At 46.7% G+C, this 13,035-nt stretch overlaps 5 protein-coding genes across 5 annotated transcripts; 1 reads left to right on the top strand and 4 right to left on the bottom strand.

Annotated features, from left to right (window-relative positions):
• Positions 1-897: 897 nt before the first annotated feature.
• Positions 898-1,431, bottom strand: Aspvir_001440 (uncharacterized protein; the record flags this gene model as incomplete). Its single annotated transcript, XM_043266562.1, has 1 exon — positions 898-1,431. One exon carries the CDS (start codon positions 1,429-1,431, stop codon positions 898-900), a length of 534 nt encoding a protein of 177 aa, XP_043122497.1.
• A 397-nt stretch (positions 1,432-1,828) lies between these two features.
• Aspvir_001439 (ankyrin repeat domain-containing protein) lies at positions 1,829-2,617 on the top strand (the record flags this gene model as incomplete). Its single annotated transcript, XM_043266561.1, has 2 exons — positions 1,829-2,037; positions 2,092-2,617. 2 exons carry the CDS (start codon positions 1,829-1,831, stop codon positions 2,615-2,617), a joined length of 735 nt encoding a protein of 244 aa, XP_043122496.1.
• A 3,610-nt stretch (positions 2,618-6,227) lies between these two features.
• Positions 6,228-6,834, bottom strand: Aspvir_001438 (uncharacterized protein; the record flags this gene model as incomplete). The annotated part of the gene is made up of 2 exons (XM_043266560.1): positions 6,228-6,563; positions 6,595-6,834. The coding sequence occupies 2 exons, from the start codon at positions 6,832-6,834 to the stop codon at positions 6,228-6,230; spliced, it is 576 nt and encodes a 191-aa protein (XP_043122495.1).
• A 27-nt stretch (positions 6,835-6,861) lies between these two features.
• Aspvir_001437 (uncharacterized protein) lies at positions 6,862-7,298 on the bottom strand (the record flags this gene model as incomplete). The annotated part of the gene is made up of 2 exons (XM_043266559.1): positions 6,862-7,046; positions 7,118-7,298. 2 exons carry the CDS (start codon positions 7,296-7,298, stop codon positions 6,862-6,864), a joined length of 366 nt encoding a protein of 121 aa, XP_043122494.1.
• Positions 7,299-7,317: 19 nt separating this feature from the next.
• On the bottom strand, positions 7,318-9,435 carry Aspvir_001436 (uncharacterized protein; the record flags this gene model as incomplete). The annotated part of the gene is made up of 3 exons (XM_043266558.1): positions 7,318-8,609; positions 8,685-9,224; positions 9,318-9,435. 3 exons carry the CDS (start codon positions 9,433-9,435, stop codon positions 7,318-7,320), a joined length of 1,950 nt encoding a protein of 649 aa, XP_043122493.1.
• Between the last annotated feature and the right edge of the window lie 3,600 nt (positions 9,436-13,035).

Genomic DNA, 13,035 nt, shown 5'->3' with positions numbered 1-13,035 from the left:
TCTTGAGTGACGACAATTGTGCCATAATAAACTTCAACGTATGAGTTTGCGGGGAGGACCTTGACTTCCGGCTGAGAAGATTTGACAATCCAAATACTTTCGACCGAATTATCGCAGTTTCGCCTGAAGGCTTGCATGTATCCACTGCACTCGACCCTCCCTCCCTCCGCATAAGTGATCTTTCTGGGTTTGGAAGGTAGCTATGAACTTAGTGTTATCATTTTTAGAAATGGTGGAGGGGGTGCACTTACTGCCTCCGACATTTAAGTTGCTCTAACTTGCAATGACACAGAACTAACTTCGAACCCCGATCAAAAAGAAATTATACGTAGTTCGCCTTCATATTATGACATTAATGACGTGAGAAGGATGGGGTTGTGAGGTGTCGCGTCACTGAAATGGTTGTGCTCCACGGATTTTCGGGCCCAGAATGCGAGTGCCCAACACGGCGATGGAACAGTATTTTTCCGACAAAATGTTTCTTATTGTAACCGCGTGGGTCTAACTGATTTCGGTAGCAAAAGAATCTTTCTACAGTACTGAAGGTCTAAGGGACTTGGAGACTAATTGGTATTGCAGTGAGCCTAACGCTTTACGGATCTCTTCATACAGACGACAATAAAGTATGTCAGATATATGAGCATTACAATAACATATATACAGCAACGGATAGCGATAGATATAGAGCCTCGTCGAGTTGGCCTCTAGCTGGAGAAAGTCGTAACGAGGAATTACCAACTTAACACTGGACCAGCCCATCATCGCTGGTTCTTGAAGAACTCGAGCTCAGTGAGATTCGCGCAAAAACAAGAAAGTGTCACAATGGCCTAGCTGCATTAGTTCCTATATATGCTTGAGCAACGTGTTGAGAAGAGGGTTTATTACCTGCTCACCGGGCTAGGGTCTGAGCAGCTCCCTTTCGATGTCTTCAACATAGAGCTTCGGACGACCAGCTCGACCGTCAATAAAGACAGTACCCTTAGCCGGATCAGGATGACCGCCCGGTCGCACAGTGTAGGAGTACTCTCTTGGAAATTGGTCTTCGTTCACGTTCTCCAAGAGAACACTGTTGATAAAATCCCGTTGATCTGGCATCCCGACCTGTCCCTGAAACATTGCGTATACCAAAACAGAGTTCTTGAGTTCTAGCCCTCCCAAATTGTCATGAAACATGCGGACGAATTTTGCCATAAACTCCCGAGTGTGGTTGATTGAAGCATCTGGATCTGTGGTACATCTAGGTAGCGGGGAAATATGGGCCAGCACGGCACCCTGAGAGGATGCCATGATGACTGCCATACAGCCATTCAAATCCTGCGTTCCAATAGCTTTGCAGCCGGTGCTGATAAAAGAAACAAACCCAACATCGTTCATCTTCACCTCAACCGCCTCTCTGTCCGCCAATGCCTGTAAGAAACGTGGTTGTGTCATTGTTTGTTCTTCGTAGAGTTCGTGTCATTAATCCTGTACTACGGATTTTACAGATAAGTATCACTGTATATATACTAGTTTATGGAATAGCGATAGGTATAGGAAGAGGGGTAGGTATGAGTAGATGGTGGGTAGATGGTGGGTAGTTGGTGGGTAGTTGGTTATGGCAAGCCATCGGGACAAATCCGAAAAATCGTCTGTAGGTCTGTGGGTATGTAAGAGTAAGATTTTTGATATTTTCTGCTAGCAATAAGCACCTAACTGTTTTTAGATTTCAATTTCTCCTCCCTTAGGTACGGCAAGCCATACAGGGATTGCAGCTAGAAAATCACGTGATTAATTTACCTTATAAGCCGCAAGTCTCCGCCACATTTCGTGCAAACCCACTACAAAGACCATGGAGAATCCATACAAAGAGCTCAGACTTGCTATTGAGATTGGAGATATTTCGAAAGTCACTGAATTACTAGATGATAGCACTTTAATGACCGTTGAACACTTCATTATTGCAACAGAAATCAAGCGTTACGATGTACTGGAATTGTTTTTGTCTCATGGCTGGGACATCAACACCGACGTCAATGATACCGTCCCATCAACGCTAGTGTGAGTATGGAGAGCTCAGTCGTTGCCTTCCAACGTGGTTGACGATTGTTCTAGGTATACCTTCGAAGATTCGAATCTTCTCGATTGGTTTCTTAACCATGGCGCGGACCCGAATAAAAGGTGTCGTAATCGAGACTGTACGCCGCTCTCCTACGCCGTTCGAGACGCGCCGTTTGATGTTATCAAGATTCTTTTTGAAAAGGGGGGCCAACTTCAGCACGGGCAGCTCTTACACTACGCGGCGATGCGAACAAGAGATGACGGTCGCGAGGTGCTACAATTTATCTATGATAAAGACCCAGAATTTAACAAGTTACGCATCAACAACTTACTTGACGAGAGATCCCCAGAATATCTCATGAACGAAAGAAATGGACTATGCACTCCATTGCAGTACGCCGCTATCTCCGGCTCGGTGGATATGGTGAATTTTCTGAGGGGTAAAGGCGCAGCTTGTGATATTCTGGATCCTTACCGCCGCACTGCACTCGGTTATGCTGTTTATAACGGGCATTATGAGGTTGAACGAATTTTGAAGGGCAGAGCGGACTTGGATAGAGGGCTAGAACAGCATATCTGATGTAACATTGCTGTGACTATGTTGGGTGTTTCGAATTGAGCAGATTAGCAAGATGCGGGGCGCCTTTGGCAAGAACAACGCTGTTGCGATAATGAATCATTCAAGTAACTTCAAATACTGTACTACTAGTTCTAGAGAAACCAAGAGGTTTCAGTAATGTCCTAGATAGTCTGTTTTGTCTACCGATTTTGTGTAAGGAGACTGAATTATCAGAGCATATGAACTCCCTGCACCCTACCCTGGGGTTCAACCTTGCTTCATCATTAATTATGTAAGGCTAGTTTAGTTAGGTCAATCCTAGCCACCCAAAACAGGCATTTATTGCTCTGCATCATTATGATAGGGGTCGGACCGAGCCGTTTTTGAGTGAACTTATTCCCCACCCAAATAGACATCACTAGGTACAGAGTAGTCTAGGTGTCAAATGACTTCTGATCTGAAGTGTGTGCAGCAAATAACAGAAATATGAGGTGACCTTAGCATTACATCAGTGTGAGGAAAGAAACAGTAAGCTGTGTGTACATTACCATTATAAGTTATATATAAAACCACTATTTCAACGCAACACAACACTGTACTAAGGAAGATTTATTAGCTGCAGTAAAGTAGTTAAATAACCATGTACAGATTATTAAATAAGTAGATTCCATGAATATGTGCTTTGACACTGTATATTACTAAGTATATTTCATGCTTCATGTAATAGCCAATTTCAACCGCCCTCAGCTAATTGCAGCTGATGCAATAATTTAAGCTCTTGGTAGTGGAGCGCATGTCTATGAAACTAACACCGCACCCTACAGTATCCGCCGGGACAGAGCTAGAATCATGTCCAGATTGGTACTGCTATCAATGCTTATGCTTCAGCGGATTATATTCATCTATACTGTCGATTGCCTGTGTCTTATGTTGCAATCTCTGCCGCACGATGTAACATGGCATAAATTTTCTACCACCATGCTAGAGCACAAGAGTCATGGTCTACAATCGACAATGGCTAACATAAATTATGTTTGATTATGAACATTTAACATAGGACTCTGTCACAGAAAGCGCTTCTACCCATTTGCTAACAGAAGTCACTGTTGTAGATCACGTCTACTGGGTCGTCCCCGCTGGCTGACAGCTTTGCGGCGCGAGTCTATGGTAACTGTGAAGAAACTTGCGTTGTGTGCTTGACCGGCCGGGAGGCACATATGTACTGTAGAGTGAAGAACGTACTAAGACGAGTATCAAGGAATACGACGAGTAAATGCATTGCGAGTGGATGATAACTGAGTACAATATCTGAGCAGCACTCATTCTCGGTATCCCGAAGTAGGATATTTAAACCAATCACATCCTTCGTGTAGGGATGCGCATCATACTACTGCTTGGATTGCTCGCCAGCAAGTATGGTCCTCGGACATAGGGATTACCATAACTACTAGAAAATCATTTAGATGACAAGAATGATTGCAAACCTGCTACATGTCCTGTAATGCAGAAAAATTTTCCGGCACTTATTGGAATGTCAAGAATGTACGGTAGGTCATGTGCTAAAGAAGGTGAAGAGGTTGAACTCGAGCTTCTACTTCACAAAACCCTAGCCTGATAAAGAATTTACTGAAATGATCTAGAGAACTTCAAGTCGTCTGTCAGCAACCGTATTCCAGGAAGACCAACTGGACGTCAATTAATGATCCCTAAAATTAAAAGAGGTCCAAGAAACCATCGATTCGAACTTGTCCATAGAGTCTCATAGTCACATCCGACAAGGTAGTAACAAACTACTATTTAGGAAAAAGTCTATCCTTGGTCTTCAAATTTCATCAGAAAGCCAAAAGCTGATCTTTGTGTTCATAATCAAATAACCCTCTAAGTATCATTATCATACATTTTGCAGCTCCCCCATCACATTTATCTGCTTTTGCTGAAACTGAGTCTAATCATTTGTTCATTGCTTAGTAGATTTGCTTGCTTTCCGTCTAAATCTGAACACCTACAGCGCTGTGAAGACAGTCAACCACCTTTGATGTGGCACCGCTGGTAACAAGATTGATATGCCTAGGGGTCTCTTGAGAGGCTATAAAATTATTGGAGGAATTCAGAACATCCCATTATTTGTGGATCTATTAGCTTCCTGACATGCTGGATACGCCTGTCAGTCGGATAGTAATATTACTTGGACACGTTGTTCTGCATCCCTATCTGCAGCTGTGCAGTCAACTCTCGTGGTGATTTGTGCAGTGTTTGCATGAAATGTTTTGAATAGATCCACTCTCCACGCTCTATTAACGTCATATTTGGCAACATTGGTTCGAGAGTGTGCATTGGCACTTGTGATCCTACATCGAGAATATTGTAGAGTGTCTTGAGCTTGTACAGCCGGTCAACCTGGAGAGAATCGAGATCAGCCACGAAGGCATGGATGCAAGCATTCCTAGCTTATCATCTGGTCAACCTCCCATTCTAAGTTGCTTAACGGACCTCCAATATCCTTCAGCTATTTCCCACCTTTATTATTCTCGGTATATGGCTACGATGATATTCCGTATCCTGAGCTCCTTCACACAGAGCAAGTAGCCGGCCGACTTGTTGGACACTTAGTGTGCTAGTATGCAATATGCCTAGACTTCAATATGCCTACTATACTAGCATTCGATATTCCAACAAGTTCAGATTCTGAACTTTTTTAACATCTCTAATGCTTAATACAGTAAACCATCTCTGAAGGCTGCGGCGTTATCAAGTAGCAACCGCTGTATCAGGGACTAAATCTAATAGAGTAAAGCTAATTTGCTCTTTGGCTAATCTACTTCTGCTCCTGTGGCAGGTAAAGCAGTGCATAAAGGCATGGAAAACTTTTGCTAGATCTGCTTAGATGAGCAGAAAGCCTGAGGCATCTGAAACACAAACACAACATTCCTATCTCACATCCTAGTCGTCATCACAGTTTGGCTCCATCCTACCATGAACTGGTCATACTGCGCAGTCCACTAAACATGAATAAAGAAGCCTCAAAGCGTACGCAGCACGACCCATCAATGTATGCGTCTTCTTATTGCTGGTAATCTGTGATGAGAACGGTGCGCCTGTTCAATATTGTCGAACGCATTTATGAGGTCCAACAAGGCGTCGCCACGTCTCCGTACATGGATGGCAGCAGTCCAGTCAAGGTTGGAATCGAAAAATCCCGTTTATTTAGAGGAACGCAGTCTTATTATTGAATAACTGAAACAACATACATCTATCGCCTATGTCTACGTCTTTCGCGGGCCCGACAGAGCCTCTCCTCAAGATGGCATCCTTTTGTGGCCGCGCTTTCCTCCTCGGCTCGAAAACGCTCTTCGCGGGCAGTCAGCTCCTGGAGGCGCATCACATTGACATTCGAGTGCTTTGGACATCGCCCCCTCGTATAAGGCGCTGCTGTTATTGTAACAGCCCGCCGAGGGCTACGGCGATCCCTGTATCCACGCCCGAGGGATAGTTGCTCCGGGGAGCACGATCATTCGCGTGTGACACGAACTGCTTCTGCTCTTGTAGGGCTATGTGACGCCATGTACATCTCGTGAGAGACAGAGGTCGTGCGGCGGCAAGAGCTATTCCAAGAATGATCTCAGTCTGTTCCTCATTTGGTCCCGATATGGTTGGAGGGCGAACTCGACATTTCGCGAGACTTTGATCCGGGGTATGGGGTCCCTTGGTCCTGGAAGTCCACCATTTCCACGTCTTCGTCAGCGGCCACTCCCTCATCTTGTTGCGGCGCTGCAGACAACCAAGGCAGCGGTCGCTTTGGCGGCGCCTGCTGAAGCGCTTGTCTGTACGAAGCGCCCTGGAAACGGGACCCGTGCTCTGGGGACCGAAAGGGTGGCCGTTTGCGATTGTACCCCTGCCGTGGCTGCAACAGCCGGATCCGCTGCTCTCGTGTACGGACGCCGGATCTCTCGATCATGCGAAAAGTAGACTGTCTGGGGGGAAGGATCGAGTTCTTCTACAGTAGGTGCGCCGTGCCAGGTCAGGGTATGACCCTTCTGAGTGACGTCCCTGAGCAGATCCAAGAGGAACTTGTTCCGCTTGCCGCTGGATTTAACTATCTCCTTTATCGCTTCAGAATTCCAGGTCCTCAAGTTTCCAATGATGATCAGACCTTTTTGCGCCCGGCTGAGGGCGACATTAAGTCGGTTTCTGTTTCCGACAAATCCAACGCTCAAGACATCCTCAGACGGTTTCGTCATCAGGACGACCACAACGGGAGACTCGGATCATTGGGCCGCATCGACAGTCACATTCTCATTGAAGCCAATGTTGTGCTCTCCAAGAACTTCGTCCACCAGTGCCCTCTGGTCCCTATATGGACTGATGATCATGACGTCCTTGGGCTCAATCTTATCTCCTTGAGGCCTCTCGAACTGGTACAGCGAGACAAGACATGGCGCAGAACTTCCACCTGTGGCCGGTTATACGATGACAGGCTGTTCTGATGGCGATCAGCATGACCTTCTGTACTTATGAACAGACGACGAAGACCTGCGACACCTAATCCCCGAAAGTAGTGCCGTGACGAGGTGAACGCATCCCATGCATTGCCTACACGGTCCGGAGCGTCGTTGGAGCGTCCGACTTGCAAAGCACCGCCATACACATTCTGGTTCCACAAATCGAGAATTGCGCTGTGATTCCGATAGTTCGTATTGAGCATCGTGCATGGATATCCCTCTTCATGAAGTCGTGTCATCAGGGACCGTTTGAGATAAGGTGCAGTCATTTTCCGAAATTACTGTTGGCGGCACCTGATCCGGATCTCCGATCAGAACCACCGCTTTGACCGACGACATCGTCAAGGCGATGCAGTGTTCACCCTCGAGGCACTGCCCGGCCTCGTCGCTGATCACAAAATCGGGGTTGAAGTCCGAGTCGCGCAGCAGTTTCTGGGAAGCGCTGCTCAAAGTAGTAGCCACGACTTTGCAATTCGCGAGGACGCTCAAGGCGCAGGACTCATAGGAGTTGCGCAGCTTCTTTGACTGATCTTTGCTCAGATGGCACTCCTTATCCTTCCTGATCATATCAAGGAAGTCCCCACAGTCACTCGTCGACTCTGCGTGGTCCTCGGCGAAGCGCTGGACGACATTGTGAATCTGCACTGGCTCGAGGATCTGGCTTGCCGAGCTTCCTTTTCTTGATGCACCCAGTCCGACTTGATTGGAGTTTGCCCTGTCAATTCTGACTCGTGCAAGCTGATAGGACGGTGTTCGGAAGCGAATAAACTGGCCGCACCACTGCCGAAGCCGAGGATGTTTATTCAAAGACGTAACAACAGCCTCCGCGAGATTGTCGACACCCTTGTTTGATCCAGCGGCAAGCAGAACTTTCAGGTCCAATGCCATAAGCAAGAGGATGATGACTATGGCAGTCCTTGTTTTTCCTGTTCCAGGTGGCCCTGGTACAAGGTTGATGCCGCAGGTGACCTCAAACGTTGACTTTAAGAATGCTTGATGCTGAACCTTATCCAGGGGAAAGTTTTCCATAATATAGGAGATCCTCTCGTCTTGCTGCTCTGGAGGAACCTCTAACATTTCCCAAGTATCAAGAAGAAAATAGAAATTGCTGGCAGGGTCCAATTCAACACCATGGGCGAGCACGGTCCTTTTCAGCAAATATCCCTGCTTTTCTTTACCTTTCAGCTCTCCCCCGAAACTGCATAAGCTCACGTCCCCAAGCGCCTTGATCTGCTCATCAATTGGCATGGTGTTTGGCTTGACGAAGGTGACAATCTCAACTTCACCACCATGCTGGGGAATGGGGCTCTTCACGAGAAGAACAAGATCACCAGGGCTGTGTGCCTCAACAACAACCCCTTTCTGGTTGAGATCGATCTTCAGGTATGTCCGTCGCTCCGCAGCTATCTCGAATTGAACCTCAGTCATCTCAGCCAGCTGAGGCACGTTCACTTCGGTTTCACCATCTTCCGCTTGCAGCTTGATGTGGACAAAGAAACTGTGTTGCAATGTCTCTGTTTGCGCTGGAGTGTACCAAGCTCGGTGACGGCGAGACGGATTAAAGACTTTGGCGACCAACTGCTACTGACTATCTTTCTCTATCCTGGACGCCTCGATCAACCTGCACGGTCGGTCGTGGTCATCGATGAAGAATGCATCATGAGGATCCATCCGAGTATATTTCCTCTTTGAAGGATCCTGGTCTTTTGTGATGAGCCATGGCATTGGTGGACTGCGGCCATCTCCGTCCGTACGGTTTCGTCGATACCGCCAGAATGCTTTTGCAGTTGCGAGGCCACCCAGCACTGTCAGCCATTGAATTGTGTCTGGCACAGTTTTGAAGTTCGGGTCGAATTTCTGGAAAATGAAAACACCTTCTGCTTTTTCTGTCGCCCAGGGGAAGCTCTCGAGTCTGTTCCAGTCAGGGTCGTCGTTGCGATACCGTAATCCCGCTGTTCTCACAATTATGGGATCGGTATGGCACAAGATGCTAAAGTAATACACCTGAGGCCAATCTTGGATGCATTCGGGCAATTGCTGCCTTAATTGTCGGATCTCCTCCTCCCTTTTGTCATCGCGTGTTGCACCCTCGATTCCCGCATTCAGAGAGCAGTTTTGAAGCGGGATAACTAAACGCCATCCGTTTTCTTGTGTTGTCGTGCGAAGGACAATTCAGGGTTGCTGAGAGTCGAGTACGATTTGGACTTTGGCTTCGAGCCAACCCTTGGCGCTAGCAATGCGGCAAATGCGCCATTTTCCACAATCCTTGTAGAGCGAGGGATAGTCTTTGCCTTGTGGCTCCTTGAACCAGTTCTCGTTGTAAATCGAGGTGTTCGCCATTATTGCGGCTTGATGAAAATCTACCGGTGGTATTCAAGGTTAGAACGCCTGGCGTTGATAATGGGATTGACATCAAAGCTTACCGAGGTGGATATGAGTCATATGACTAAAGTTCGGCTGTCGATCGATTTGGGAGTTTCGAGTATTGACGGCTCGCTAATCAAAGTGAGCTACACGCTTTACAGGACACGCCCGAATAGCTGCTTACCGCTGAGTCCAGTAGGAGTACGATTCGAGAAATCGAGGAAAACCGTACCCTCTAAGACAGACGGCACTAGAAAAACGTCAGTCAGCAGCCAACATGCATCAATCAGGGCAGCTTACAAAGGTAAAGGTAGAGAAAAACTGAACCCTCTAAGAGAGACAGCTAAATGTTCGTCAGTCAGGGTTTTCAAAGCTTTGATCGGTTAAACTTACCAAGGTGAAAATTCAGGAAAACCGAACCCTCTACGAGAGCCGGGCTATCGACGCATCAGCCATGCATATGAGAAACGAGAGACGGAGCTACTCACCTTGTGCGTCCAACTGTCGCAAACAAGACCCTCTACGAGGGCCGGCCGCTCTCAGCGTAACCTGTCTAAACTGGGTTTCATACTTACCAACTACGCTGGCAAGCTGCACCATAGAAAAAAGGAGGGAAAACCGGACTCTCCACAAGAGCCGCTGCAAAGTCCTCCGTTAGATGCTCTGGACGTTTTGCACTAGAAAGTCGGGATACTTGCGCGGAAAGACCGACACAGAAGAGTTTTCGAGCCACGATTCTGGGAGCAGAGGAAGGAAATGTAAAAAGAAGAGGCTTGTTGGGGCAAAGTGCAGATCTCGAAGCATGAAGAGGTCACGAGGAGGAGAGGAGGAGAACACAAGCAGGAGGCAGAGTGGAAGATTTTATCGTGTGTGGGCTGGGATGATGTTTGATAGAGAATAGCTCATGTCCCCCCGCTTCTTCCGGTCAACAGGCCAAAGCAACTCCTTCCAGTCGAAAGCGTGACGGGGACGCTTGGAGAAAGTGGAAGTAAGAGGAGTCGAATGTTGTCGCTTGCGGCTAACTCTGCTTTGCCTAAGGACATTTCACTGATGTATTCTGAAGAAGTGTCCGTATGAACTAACTGATCAATGGTGCCCAGCAATCAAAAGAAGAGAGTAAGTCTTCTTCACTCTATTGTTGGACTTATCCGTATCAAGCATGCAAAGGCGGTTGAAAGAGAAAGATGGATATGCTGAGAGAAAGTTAACTGACTTCAAGAGAATAAGGCTGGCTTTATAGATGCCATGGTCTCGGCTAAGGAGAAGCTAAGGAGAAGCTAAGAAAGAAGATTGTGAAGATGAAGAGACCTCAGTATCAAGATCAAGTGAATACAGCATCATTTCCAAGCCTTGAATAGCAAGATATGTCACTTGGGAAGAGCTTGGAATCATCAATTACCATTGCTAGAGATTCACTATGGAGGCATGCACCTGGTGAGTAGTCAAGATAGGAAGCAGAACATTCACAAGAGAAAGAGAGGGCTAGATCACAGAAGAAGGCAGTACAAGTGGGATAATAAGTGATATCTTAACCCATCCTTTAGGTATACAGAAATATTTCTTTTATTTTATATGCCTTTGAGCCTGGTTCTTAGATGCATGGAGAACTGAAATGGGTGATGCGCTGTGGTGCAGATAATACATAATAATTGATTAGAGCCCCTGCGCTCCTCTGTTCCCTAGTTAGGAAGGTATGAAGCTATTAGCATGTACATGTCTCAACAAGCTGCTCACATTGACCCAGATAACCCAATATCAATCAGCGTCGTATCTTTGCAGTATCAGAAGTGTCTTCCAAGAGTGTACTTTCCGATTCCTGGAGAGTAAGAGGATTTTGGTCATATATCGTACCTCGAAGTGGTTTCTGAGGGTTTCGCAAGCTCGGCTTTTGCAACAAAGTTCGCCCTCGCCCCATCTGACGAGTATGTGATCTGCCGTCACTCAAGAATGAATGATTTGTTCAATGTCCCGTATCTAATTGTTCGACGATCACAGCTCATTTGGGACGTTTTCTTGACTGCCATCCGTTTCACTTACTGACCAAGGCGAGTCTCATCCTAGATGCTCCATTGACAACCGCTTCAAGAGAAGATGAATAGGAGCAGGCCATCGCTTAATGCATCTCAAAAGCAATTTCAATACAAGATACTGTCACATCTGCTTTCTATTATTGGAAGGTCTTTCATTTTCCACTGAGCATCTGAAGAGCCCATGCCGGCCACAGCCTTGAGATCAGTATGCCCCGGAGTCGAGATCATCGTCTTTTGGGTCTTCAGGCATCTCATCAACTAGCTGCTGATCATCCCAAGAGCTCAGCTGTTGTGTCGAAGCTTGGCTTCCACCCGTTAGCTCACGGATTTTATCCGGGAGGATTAGGAACAATAATTCGCGATGCCCAGTATCAATGATCAGGGATTGGAACGTTCTCTCAGCACAACAGTAGACATATACACTGCTCCATTCATCATATTTTTCCTTGCAGCAGTTACCATCAAGAGGTCTGACCATGGTCTCTACCTCCTCCCCAATGGTAGTATGCATCTGCTGCATTGATTCTACGATTTACTTTCGATCGCATGGGACTCCAATTTGGCCGCCGGCCCATAATTTCTCATGGTATATAGCATCGAAGACATGGCCGGACTTCATGCTCATTCTGGCTCCTCACAGTTGTTTTCTGAAGATATCAAGCCATATATGATCGAAAGGCCGTATAACAGTCACTTAGCGGAAGAGGCTACCAAGAAAGATCCTTGATATAATGCTCTGCTTTCTGGAACGCTCCAGTATAGGAGGACATTGACAGTGAATTGAACACCTGGTCTCTGAGCTGTTGTTCCTGGCTGTGAATGTAGCATCTCACTGTGCAGGGCTTAACCCAGTAGTGCCCTAGAGGTGGAAGGTGCTCTTCTTCTCCTGCGCCCACACACACAACTGATTTTCTTCTCAACACACCACCCCATCTTCCATCAAAATCCTCTACTTCGTCCTTTGCTATTTCTTCTCCAGCCTCGAGGTCTTCATCCACCTTGACTTCTTCATCTATATCCGCTTCTTTTACAACACGTTTTATCATCTGGATCATTTTTCTCTAGCCTTTTCAGCACTTTCGACATGAGCTAGATTGATCTGGCTTGCCTTCCTCGCTTCGACACCACATACGAGACGATCCCTTTCATTAACACAAGATGTGTTTATTCTTGGATTACTTTACGAAGTTCGGAAAAGGACAGTCTCTATTTTGCATTATCTAGGGATTCTGCAATTGCTGATCTTGATTTTTCTCCAGATGCAGACATCCAGCAGGCGTAGAGCGTCTGGTCGCTTCATACCGCTCCAGTGCTTTTAGAGCATCTGATTTTCCCCTACCTTGTCTCGGTCTTCCTACGCTTTCCAGTTCTCTTACCGATACTGGTTTCTCCAAGTTGCACCATCTCTCTTAGAGGGTTTGGTTTCGTTGCGCCATCTCTCGTAGAGGGTTTGGTTTTCGCTGTTGTGCCATCTCTCGTAGAGGGTTTGGTTTTCTCCGACTTGCGCCATCTCTCTTAGAGGGTTTGGTTTCTCATACCTGCGCCA

This window comes from Aspergillus viridinutans, assembly GCF_018404265.1.
Source record: "Aspergillus viridinutans IFM 47045 DNA, scaffold_1, whole genome shotgun sequence".
NCBI classification, from domain to species: Eukaryota; Fungi; Ascomycota; class Eurotiomycetes; order Eurotiales; family Aspergillaceae; genus Aspergillus; species Aspergillus viridinutans.
This window is presented reverse-complemented; position numbering and strand designations above follow the sequence as displayed.